Source organism: Bombus flavifrons, chromosome 17 (genome assembly GCF_040668555.2).
Source record: "Bombus flavifrons isolate JBK064 chromosome 17, iyBomFlav1_principal, whole genome shotgun sequence".
Classification (NCBI taxonomy): domain Eukaryota; kingdom Metazoa; phylum Arthropoda; class Insecta; order Hymenoptera; family Apidae; genus Bombus; species Bombus flavifrons.
The window spans coordinates 3,641,062-3,653,794 of NC_138458.1; the positions used below are offsets into that span (position 1 = coordinate 3,641,062).

General features: G+C 34.3%; 1 protein-coding gene across 2 annotated transcripts in view; it reads right to left on the bottom strand.

Moving 5' to 3' along the window:
• Positions 1 to 12,733, bottom strand: part of LOC138188797 (L-allo-threonine aldolase) — a 56,757-nt gene that overhangs the window by 31,067 nt on the left and 12,957 nt on the right. Inside the window, exon 3 of one of the 2 annotated variants that reach the window (XM_069130861.1) lies at positions 10,136 to 10,232. The exons of the other annotated variant lie outside the window; for it this stretch is intronic. Within the exon in view, the coding sequence (XP_068986962.1) occupies positions 10,136 to 10,223 (88 nt within the window). The 5' untranslated portion in view covers positions 10,224 to 10,232. The remainder of the gene's footprint in view (positions 1 to 10,135; positions 10,233 to 12,733) is intronic. 2 annotated transcript variants of the gene reach the window in all.

Genomic DNA, 12,733 nt, shown 5'->3' on the forward strand with positions numbered 1-12,733 from the left:
TTATTGAGAATGCATCTCAAAAATGTATACACTCATGTGAAAATGACGGAATATGGCCGAGAGTTGAGACGAATGTTACGTGTACATAGAGGTCTATACAGGCTTATCCACACAACTCGGAACCCGCGCTGGTGAGAACATATGACCTACCATATACTACCACAATCAAACGTTGCTGGCCAACTATGAGCTGGTGCTAGAAATATAGAGCGAGAACATAGAGTAGTTTGATAGCCACCGAATGTTTTAAATTGTACGTTACAAGACTGAGAAGGCGAGCTTCGGATTTTCGTGCAACGACTTCATGTTCCTGCGTACTCCCGAAGCTTCGAAGGAAACAAGCGCACCCAATTATTCTGTTTCTACATGTAACTTCATTTTCCCTTTCTTGAGGTTAGGCCCGCCTAAATGTAATTACTATATAATTTTTTCTTTATTTAAAATTCTATTCAACTGCCAGTTATCAACGAATTACAATAAGATTGTGCATAATACATAACAAAATTCTCTTTTTCTATATTTGGTAATTTTCATTTCTATGGCATTAAATGTCATTTTCTACGTCGTACTTCAAAATGTATAAACGATAACTTTACAAATTGATCGCTATTATCTGATTTCTATTATCGCTTTGCTGTGAATGCTTCGAATGTAAGAATGAGAAACAGTTTTAAAAAGTAGAAATTAATTTGGCACTGCTGCTTTAATTTAGTACTTGCATAGCAGTGAATAGCCTGAATCCTATGAGCGTAGTAATAAGCATATGTGTTATACTGTTACCATTCTCATGTTCTCGCTAGCGCGGGTTCAAGATTTTGCGTAAGTTAAGTGGATGACCTTGTATATTGACATTAAGTTGTAATATTATAGCATTAGCGTAGAAAAAGTGTCCGAGTTGATTTACCCCGTCACCCTTTCCCACAAAAAACACAGTTAAAATGCACACCAGTCCTCTTTGGGAATGTTAGGGAGAATCATCAAGTTCGCTGGAGTTGGCAACCGTGGTCGTAACGGTGTGCACTGAAGTGAACGAAAATTGTAATAGTTGCAGGTCTGGAACCTTACGAACACTAAAATCTCTTTGTTGTGGAACAGTTTGTGTAAGCAAAGCTTCGTGTCTTCTGATATCATCTATAGAAAGGTTGTTTGTAGACTGCGGTCATTTCGTATATTCTATAAGAAGGATATTATTTACTTAGTTCCGTCTGAACCTCTATGCGACAGACATTCAAGAGAATCGGTATTGTCATTGCTATAATATCGTATTTGTTAACCTTTTACGTACAGGACAGTTCGAAGTCGTACTGTGGGGCACTCTAAGATGCCAAATTGTAGACATATGTACATGCACAAATTCTCAACAGGACAAATAAAATGACACACATGTGAATCTTTTAGTTCTATCAGTTGTTTCCAACGAACGCATATATGAATTCCTCAGCCAAATTAATGGTTTACGCGGTAGTCCGCAAAGGGTTAAATATATAGAGTGATATTTAAAATAATTCCTCTGAAACGAAAATATCACAAGACAAAACCTTAACATCAGAAGGACAAGCAAAAATCGCAGCATATCGCGGTGAAGGCTTTACCTATCTGAGACATCTCTACATCTACTCATTTATTTATTTAAAAATGCCGGAATAGTAAAAACTATACAGATGGTAATACTAATTTCACAAGACAGGATCGTTCAGCTGAACTATGTAAGGATTAGTGAAGTTTACCCTTACAGTAATAAAAGAGCAAAGCATAAAAATGTTTACCCTGGTTTCCATCGTCGATATGACAACAAACAAACATATCTTGATAGATTCAGACATAATTCTTTTTTAAATGAAGCTTGAAATACCAAGTGTCAAAGCGTATAACGATTTTATAGACGTATCATGACTTGTTTAATAACTTTAGAATGAAGATCGCTGCTTAAAAATACGACTAACGACATCTAAATTAAAAAATAACGAAAGTACTTTCCGAACAGCCCAATAAGTGGAAATGGTCGATTATTGAGCGCAATTAAAAATAATGTGGAAGAGGAAATGTGAATTTGGAATACAACTTCCTAATCCTTCACTCGTTTAAAAAAATTAGCAATAGCTATATTATCAATTCTTTTTCTCTACATATGTTCGTGTAGAAGTTCAGTAAAGAAACATGTGGTTAATAGGAAGGCGATTATATTTAGTTATATTTAGTTAATTACTCGCTATAATTATGTGTTGGAACATCCAAGTAGCGAATTTGATAAAATACATATTACATTAATTGTCATCAAAAAAAGCTTTGAATAGAATCTAAAAATTTTAAAATCGTAAAAATATTACGAAATTTAGATGCGAATATTTATCGAATTGGAGCGAAATTGGAACAAAATGAAAATAAACTACTGGATTTAAACAATGGTTTAGTACATCGTAATGCAACTGAGAAAATATTGTTTTATGTTTCGTCAACGATGGAAAACGTTGTATGCGCAAGCCATGAAGAGATTCGCTTATCAAGAGATTAATAAGACAATGGAATATATAAGTCAAGTATATCGGTTTCCATTTACGAAAGATAAAGTACAGAAGAATATTTCAAATTGTCTCAAATGCATAACATTTACAACCACGGCGAATCAGGTTAAGAAATAGATATCTCTTTGGTGTATTTCATATTGATCATTGTGGACCGCTGCAACGAATGAAACATCCTCAAAAATATATACAGGAGGGTGTCAATTCGGTATTAGAACATCTTTTTATAATTAGAAAAATTACTGGAAACAAAAGTTCGGTGTATTAGAGACTGTTAATTGATATTTCCGTTACATACGTTTGCTTATTAATCAAAATAATTAAATCAAAACGTCGCTGATATTTGAGTGGCGTAGAAACGCGCGTTTCTTAGCCGCCATCTTTGTGACGTCATGGCGCTGTCTCTCCGATGCACAGTGGCTTACGAAAATATTCGAACTTCAAAGTAGAATAACTGTATTAAAATTGGTGCAAACGACTGAAGCTTTTTTGAGACGTTAACTGGATCAGTTGGCTAGATGACATGTAAGAAATAATTTTGAAGAAAATGTAACTGATCACAATCGTCAAGAAAGAAGTAAAGGTCAGTTCTTCCAACTTTGTTCAATTTCACTGAAATCGTTTAACGTTGCTATGAGCTACGAAGGTTGAAAGTGATGAAAATAACAGTTTTCTACGATTTTCCATTTTTTGGTGTCTGTTGTCTGTTTCTGCATTTTTCAGCATGTGTATACATGGTATAACTTAAAGATATGTTGTTTAAATTTTCATTACAGGCCCAGATAAAAAAGTTATAAAACATAAACTTTACCATTTTCTTCGCGATTCCGACCAGCTATAATTAATGCGAAATTTTTTCTACACAATGTCAATAAGTCCTTCTAACTTCTAAAAAAAATCAAAATCGCCTGGTCCAGTTTTACAAAAGTTATTCTGTTCTGAAGTGTGAATTCCTACACGATCCACTGTAGATACACGATCGTATTTTGATGTGAACGCGTCGGTTATCGGATTTATATAGCGAGTTAAGAAAAAGTATGTAGCGCCCTTGCAGACTTGTGACGTCACGTGATCTTCGTGTACATTCGGTGCGCGGTCGGAAACATTCGACTTCTTTCATTTCGAATTGCTCATAACGCTTTTATTACTAATATTTAAAAAAAGGAGACGTGTCTATTATTTTTGCTTCCAGAATTCATTTACATAATTAGTAAAAAAATGTTCAAATATCGAATTACTCAAATCAGTGTTGCATCGTCGTTATCATTACCAATTCTTGGAATGATAAAGATTATTACTTTAAAAATTGAACTTTCATAACATTAACCGTACGTAATTTTCGTACGTAGTGAATGAAATATGACAAGATCGTTCAGCGATCAAAGAACCGATTTTATGTCAAAGTTAATGCATAACTGATTGAACAGAACTACTCAACACCAAACATGTGTTATTTTTCCCTTATCAGCTTCAAACAAATGGAGAGGTCACCTAAGGTTAAAGCATTAACTAAAACATTATATTAGTGAAAAACAGATGGATTGTGACGAATTCAGGTAATTATCGATATCTCAGCCACTTCACCGATCTTGATGATTTATGATTTCGTTATCCATCGAGCATGATTTTTATTACACATATAATCACCACTCGGTCTTAATTTTTGAGAAAAAACTATCGATGTTACTACAATGAATTCTGCCCATAACACTGCTGTGTTAAAACAAATGCAACAAGTTTGCCACGTGTTTTGTCAAACTATTTCGCTTTTACATCAAAATCAAAATATAATTTTCTAGTTTTTCTCGGTATTTCTCAATAAAACTGTCTGCTCTATTGCGTATTATGGTTTTTACTATAGTTTTTGAAACAAACTGGCAGCAACTCGAAAGCTGCTACAGTAAAAATCAGAAAACTTCTAGAAAGCTGAAAATTTCACATCTTTTTTCGAACTGATTTTTTCAAAAACTGTAGGTTCTAGGAAAGGACGGTTGGCAGATTCGTGTTTAACTCGTAAAATGTTTAGCTCTACAAGAATCGCTCATTGAAAGTTGCAAAATTCTGTACGTGTATGTAACTATGAAATTACATACGAATAAAATTATAGATGAACAGATTATAATTTATTTAGATATTTTCAAGCAAAGAGTTTGAAGAAAACATAGTAAGATAATATGGGCACGTATACTTTATTAAGTAGTAACACAAATTTTTAAAAAATCAATACAATTTTGTATGATATATTTTGAAGCACGGGACTACGCGGAGTCCAACGTCACAACTTTAACATTCGTTTTTTGTGCGTATAACATAATTTCTCAACGTTTTCTTTTTTTTCTTTTTGTGCATTTATTGTTTTACAAAAAAACAGGAAATGTCTTCCAGCAAAGTTGGTCTGCGATAGATTTATGTCGATTGTTAAAATCGTTATTTTTCTCTCCATACTTCTTTACGATTTCCTTAATTAATTGAAGCTAAAATGTCTTCTTTTTTTGTACAAACAAAACGCACTCTGAATGACTGCATCAAGTAGATGGAAAAAATATTTTGTGTACTGCTACATCTACGACATAATGAATAGGGACAGATTATCTGCTGCACCCATGTTTGCAATATAATTTACTGTGCAAGACGACTTTTGGATAACCTCTTTCGTTCACTAATTTAGTCTTCTTGTATTTATAAAATCCGCAGAGGGACAAGTGAACGGCATATACACTTTGCGTTTGTCTTGCCATTTGACTGCGAACATATTTGGCGAAGATCGAAAACACATTTCACATCCAATTAATTTTTCACTCGTGATAGGAATACTTTTCCTCTGACAATTTACCACATGGGGTTTTTTTTTGGAGATCAGTGCTGGTTGGTAAAGCCAGGTTGGTATACCAAATATCAACAAAGTGTGGCATTTTCCTAATCCTAAATATCATTCTAATAATGGAATTACGATTTCGCCTGATTTTCCCAGAGGCTTCTCATTTATTTTTGTTTCCTGTATACACAAGAAAACGTAATACATATCCACTTTTACAGTCACACGGTATAAAAGATTTGATGCCAAATCTATTATTCCGTTTGGATGGAATGTACTGTTTGAATGATAATCTCGCCTTATGTAATGATAAACCTTTATTTATGCATAAGTTACTAAATGGGCTAAAATAATTTTCAAATGAAAAACGAAACTTACTACAGAATTCTCTTGCTTCTACTAGCAAATCAGAATTAACTGTCGTAATTTCGTTAAAATAAAGCATTCGTAACAAAAAAAGGATATCTATCTCTATTCATTATACGTCCGACAATATCAGTACGCAAAAATTTAACCTTTGTTCAATATTCGGAATAATGTAACTCTTTTACTCGCGACGTAAGTGACTTGATTGCAAAAAAGCAATACATCTCACTCAGAGTTGTTTCTCCTTCGTGAGGTTTTACAAAAGAGCACATAGAATTTGCCCTTTTGTATTTACAATACCGATTTGTTTATTCCACAATAAACGATGTTAATACTTCAGAAATAGAATAATTCAAAGTAATCGTAACGGAGTAGCAAATCGACTAATTTGTATTTTCATTCCAGGATTAATCGAGTTAAATCTACGTATTTGCGGATCCAAATTTGTATGCGACCAGATCATTTCCTTGTACGCCGTCTCTACGTGAGTATCAAAATCGTAAGATTCTGACGAACTCAGTATCTTTCTTTGCAATTTTCTTACACGTTTCCTATCGCTTATATTTTTGTTTGGCGCCTTTTTAAATTCCGAGTCCACTTCGAAACCATCACTAATTGCTCCCTGCTTTCTGTTTTGTATTGATATACTCAAGAATTTAGAGGTCAGAAATTCTACAAAATTATAAATATACGAAGCGGAATGTTAAAAAGGTTATCGACTAATGGTACACATAATAAAATAAAAAGTAACAATACTCATAACTGGTGTCTTCAAAAGTAAATACTGTATGATCCTTTGACATCTCTGACAGAAGTACTTTTTTACATTTGCTTATATACCGTTAAGAAACGTGGTTTGAGCGAAAAAAATGCGAAACTAAATAAATAACGGTTGTGCGATAATTTACACGTATCTACAGACAGGGTGAGCCACTATAGTGACGTCCCGTTCAAAAAGATGCCATAAGCGAAAGTCACTATATAAATTGTCGAAAAGATCATCTACACGAAAGACACTACAGTGGCATTAATAGCTAAGAGGTTAATCCAAACCTATTTATTATCTTTCGTTCATAATTTATATAGGTTTGGATTAGGTGCTGTTTTGTCTAATGTTAACCAATACTCCAGCGCATGCGCTGTCACAGACGCACCATTACAAGCAGAATTCGGAATTTTATAGCAATACTGACAACTTTATCTCAATATCTCGGAAACTAACGCCGAACGGTGGTTACACGAATAGGGAAAAGTTGTTGGTAATATAGATTTCTGCAACATATTCGAAAATCATCGAGATCGATGAGGTAACGATAACTACTAGAATTCATAATCTCTGCGTCGTTAGCCTACGTACGCGTGTTTAAATCGAAATAATCTTAAATATGAAATGCTTTTCGGAACTAAAGCATGTCTAGTAATATAATTCAAGAGTCTTACAACAACTTATTATTATGAGGACTATAGAATCAACTTGAAATGGAAACTAAGCTATACGGAAAAAATAATTACAGATAACCTAATTCGATTAAAAATTTACTTACAACTAAGTCGATGATTTAGTATATATCCTGAACAAACAGAATACGCCGAGATTAAATAAAAATACTGCCACCAAACGACAAAGGTTCTTTATAAAATAATCAAAATCAATTCCAATAATACCGTCCAAATTTTGAAGAACGGAAAGTTAACAGCCTATCACGCCAATTTTCTGAAACTCTTTGTTTTAGGCAACAATAACGAGTAATAGATATTATTAACACAAAGACAATAAATTCCGGTTTGTCCTAATGACATTCGTCTCAACTATTTTTAACCATGCTCATAAAATTATCGAATCCTGTTACAAAATCTCCCGCCTAAACAATCAAGTAGGATTACATCACAACCAATTAGGCAACGCGAAACTGGAAATTCTACTAACCTACCTCGATCTCCCCATCGCAGGCGAAAAACTCGATCGATAATCCAAATGCCACTCAAGATCCGTGAATATGTGTACACACAAGATCAAACATGCGGTATACGGTAACAACGTCTATTTTGGCCAGAGCTGTCTTCGAAGTATACAGTCACGCATCTGAACGTTCTCACACAACTGTGAATAGAATCAAATTTATCAAATACACGACAGCCACATAAATCGAACAAGGGAAATAAAATAAATAAAAGAGGGCCCGTTTGACGGCGCATCGTACGTTTTGCTTTGGTTATTCCCCCGATACCGAAGACGCTAAATTTCATAAGAAGACGATCGACTCGACTCTCTTCAAAGATAGGAATGTTCAAATACCAATGAGACAACAAATTGCAATCACTAAAGATACAATCCAAAATTTTAGCTCGCCCATCCGTAGTCTCTGCGAGAGGACGAGGATAAACTTAAGGAAAATATAGAAGCGTGTAATAGTCTTACAAACTCCATTAATGTTACAAACTACCTGAACGAAATCTTTAAACGATATCTTATCTCCGAAGACGTATTGCCCCTATCACGGATGTTCTCGGAACTAAATAAATACTGTTAATTATATCTTCCATTACTTTGACAAGACTTGCTTCGAACACGCAGATAGTATCTTCCCGAATCCTTTTCAACGACTTAAGCGATATCGTTCTCCAGAAGGGGGCTGAGTTGGCCCATTCCATTACCATATTCCGGCATGCACAAATATGATTAAATTGTACAAATTAAATAATCGCCTATAACAACAATATCCTAATATCCAGCATCGAAATCTCGTTAGCTGAGACACGCAATTCAAACTATACGAAATATTGCACTTTTCTCTTCGTTTCCCTAGATACCTGCTTCTACATCTAACTCGATCGTCCTTACATTCTACTAAGTACCAGTAAGATCTAGGAAAAAAATAGCTAGAGAATCTGGAGGAAGAAGGCGTAGTGGGTGGATGAAGCGTTGGAAACTGACGTGGTTAGACCAAAAAAAGTAGCATAGTTGATTAGTAATGTCTTAACTATAGGTAAGGTAGAATTAAAACACGGATTGGGATTAGGTGAAGGTAATAAAAATAGAGATAGGGTAGAGATAACGTTTGGTTAATAGGAAATATTATATGTGTGTTTGAGTTATGGATAAGGGATGGACAAAGAAATCCAAGTTCAGTAGATATTACAGGAACATAGCAAAAGAAGGGCTACCAAAGTATCTGGAAGGAAAGATGAAATGGAAGGACAGAAGTATGGTAGCAAGATTCAGATGTGGCAAGGAAACACTGGAAAGAGGAGGAAGAAAGAGGATGCAGATTATACAAAAAAGGAGAGGAGGACCTAAAGCACATAGTAGAGGAATGTGAGATAACAGGAGGAGCGAGAAGCATGACAGAAATACTAAATGAGACTGCAGAAGGACTGGCAGAACTGAAAGCGATAATAGAGAAGGGACAAGCACAACAGAAAAGCAAAAGCCAAAGACAGAATGAGTGCTAGAGTAAGAATATATATGTCGTAAGGCATTATAAGGGATATAAGAAATATAAAAAGAAAGTCGTCCAAAGCCGAAAGGCACGGACTAAATAAATAATAATAAAAATATTTAATTATTTAAGATATATTTTATTGTATTTTGTCATATCGTGTGCGATATGTGTGTGGGAACGGGACATTGTAACACGTTAACACGTTGATGCCGGCGCCCGAATTCACTGTCTGCTTCGTAGGGCGGCGTTGGGTCACATTAGACTGTTCGACACGACCGCAATTTTTCAACTTTGACCTCAATTTATAGCAAAATTACAAAAGCTATACGATTCCTGTTGGGTTCAATAAATTTCGTGGACTTCAACTAATAAATTAATATACAATAGTTTGTCAATATCAATTTGCATATATCTATAAATGTTAAGTAAAGCTGACGGGACCAGCTTTGGCCCTAATTTTGTACTCTTTCCGAATTTTCTCAAAAAGTAGAGGTCTGACGCGAATTCTGATCATCGCACGCAATTCTGTGTACATTTTTCTATAAAAAAACGTTCATAGCGCGAATGAAAAAATTTTTCAATTTCGTACAGGGAAAAACAATAGTCATGCATGTCCGTCGGAGAACAACGGCGCGCGTAAGGAACATGAACAACGAAAATAGTGTTAAGTTACGTAAAATGGACTGACAAAAGGCCAGTATGTATGCTAGCTAGTTCCAAAAATCATAGGTGTGTTATTGTTCAAGGGAAAAATAGTAAATTAAAGCCAGACAAAGTGTTTTTTATAATGATGCTAAAAAGGGGGTTGATCTATCCTATCAAATGTCATCCTATTATAGTTGTTTGCGCAGAACCATAAAATGGTATAAAAAAATTGTAATAGAATTAATATGTGGGACTTGCCTCATAAATGTGTGGTAATGGTACATAGAAAATGGGATACTAAAAGTATAAAAATTTTAAAATTTCGCGAAGAAATTATTTATCACCTTTTAAATATAGTGAATCCCCACAGAGAAAAAATGCCAAGTGACAATGAAGTATTGCCCAAAAAACGATCACATTTTCCGCAGTCATACCAAAGGCCTGCGAGCAAAACGAAACGGTGGTGTAAAGAAAGTTGTAAACGCATTCCTAGAATAAAAGGTAGAGTGTATGCCGCGAAAGGAACCAAAAATGTAACAATATATTGTGATCGTTGTAAGGGCCAGCCGGTACTCTGCCTAACTTGTTTTAAAAAATTGCATGAAGAAAGGAAGTTATGTAGTTATGTTAAGTTTATAATATTGAATTGTTATGTTTTTACTATTGTATGTCTGCTTATAATGTTGAGATAAAATAATATAAACCTATTTTGTACTACCTATTTTATGAAATACCGGTGTGACCTGCCATATTTACTACTGAGGTCTATTACGCACTGTTTTAAAATCTCAAGGTGTCCGACAGTCGATAACAGCGAACACGTCTATTTACACATTTAAAAAAGCTATAATTTCGGATATTACGAGACGTTTCAAACTTGAGTGGACAGTAAAAGAAATAATTCGTATAGAAGTCAAACGTTTTCTGCAAAACTCGAATATAATAAACGCAGTACACACAGTAAATGCAACAAAGACGCACGAAAAATCTGCTCTTGAATTTTTATATGACGAAATCAGCGATAACAATAACGTTTATATTCAAAAAGAAACATATATGACCGAGCCACGGTAACACTTTGATTTAATTAAATTAATTTGAATGGTGGAAGATTAGCGCAAACAAATACCCAGTAATTTCCGAACTTGAGAATATTTTCATGTGCTGAAAATATTGTAACAAAAAAAGAAACCATTTACTTGCACAAAATGTTAATATTTTAGCTTCCTTATCTCAAAACAAAAAATTAATGAATTAAATTTTATTAACCGAAACCATAATGTTTTTTATTTTCACCTGCAAACCAAAAAATGAAATCTCATAAACAATTTACATATCTAAATATTTTGATATTTAATTATAAAATAAAACATAAAGTACGTATTAATACATGTGAAACTATACATTTCGATACGTGTATTCGTGAACCTTAGTACATGTACAGCTACATGTATAGATATTATGATCCGTGTGCTCCTGTATTTTGATACACGTGTACCTGTGTATTGAGAAGTACATGGATTAAAACGCGGATATATTAATTACACGTGTACGCGTATATTTTAGATACACGTGAAATCGTATCAAAACCGTCCAATTCTTCGATCCATACGATCCTGGAATCCAACAAGGATAATAAATATTTTGAAATTTCCGTATGTATAATGCATGGGTATAAATGTGAGGATAATCTATGTATAAATTTCATTCAAATTGGGAAACGCACATCTAAAATAGAATGATTTATTGCAATTAGTAGCAGATCATCAATCGCAAAAGTATTGAAAATCTGTTTAGGATCTTCATAATAATTTCGTTTCGGTGGATCAGAGAACGTAAACAAAGGTTGCCTAGTTTACAGACAGCTAGTCTGCAAGAAATACTGCGCAGAATTGGCGCTGTAGTTTCCCCAAGATCAAGTGCCAATATAATGAAATTTTAGAAGAAATTGGAAGCGAATAAAACAAAAAGAGAATTATTAGTATAGTGGTACGAGGAAAGAAAATCTACAAGCGAAACTGCAAAGCTCTTAGAGAGGAACATTTCTACAATTTATTATATTCTAGGGAAGAAGGTCATCCTGAACGATCAAAGAAGTTAGCGAAAAAAAGCAGAAAGAGCAATAATTTGCGAAATTCAGAGGTACGAGAATAATACAGAATAATAATAATAATACTTTAATTTTTCATTTGAACCACAACTGACGACGAAGGTACCTGCATAGTACGATAAAGAAGTACATACAGAATTGCATCGGAGATTATTAAGAAAACGCGGTTTAAATGCACGACTTGCGAGGAAAAGACCGTTTATTAATAATGTTATGTAATGCTGGAAAAAGTCGCTAACCTAGAAACACCTTATACCACAGTATCGGCACATTTTTAACCTAGTTCCAAAGCACTCGGGTTAGTAGCGTTTCGCAAGGCTAGCAAAACACCAACTCTGTTACCAGCTGTTGTCCCAAAAACAGATAGCGAATGTTGATATAAAGTTTCCACTAGTGAGGTCGCCAGGAGTTCGTTAGTTCGTAAATGCGATAATTCGCTCGTTCATTCGTCCGTACCAAGTTTGTTAAGAATACACATCCGAAAACCCAAGTTCTTAGCATTTGTCTTCGAAATGCTGAACCACTTTGACCAGAAGGGACTCTGTCTCTAAGAAATGTCGTAGATTTCTTACGAAGAATCTTCACATTTTTCAAACTACCTCTGCTGAGAAGCCGCGGCATAACAGTAAAAAGAATAAAATATTACATTTAGAATACGCTAATGAATCTACTAACAAAGATAATCCTCACTGGAGTACGATATTTTTCTTCACAGTATCTGTTGTTGTATGAAAATAAATTTGACATTTTTGAAAGTTACGTTCGTAAATCTGTATAGAGGAATAAAATACAGAATTAAATACAAAGAATCTATGTCCCACGGTAAAATATG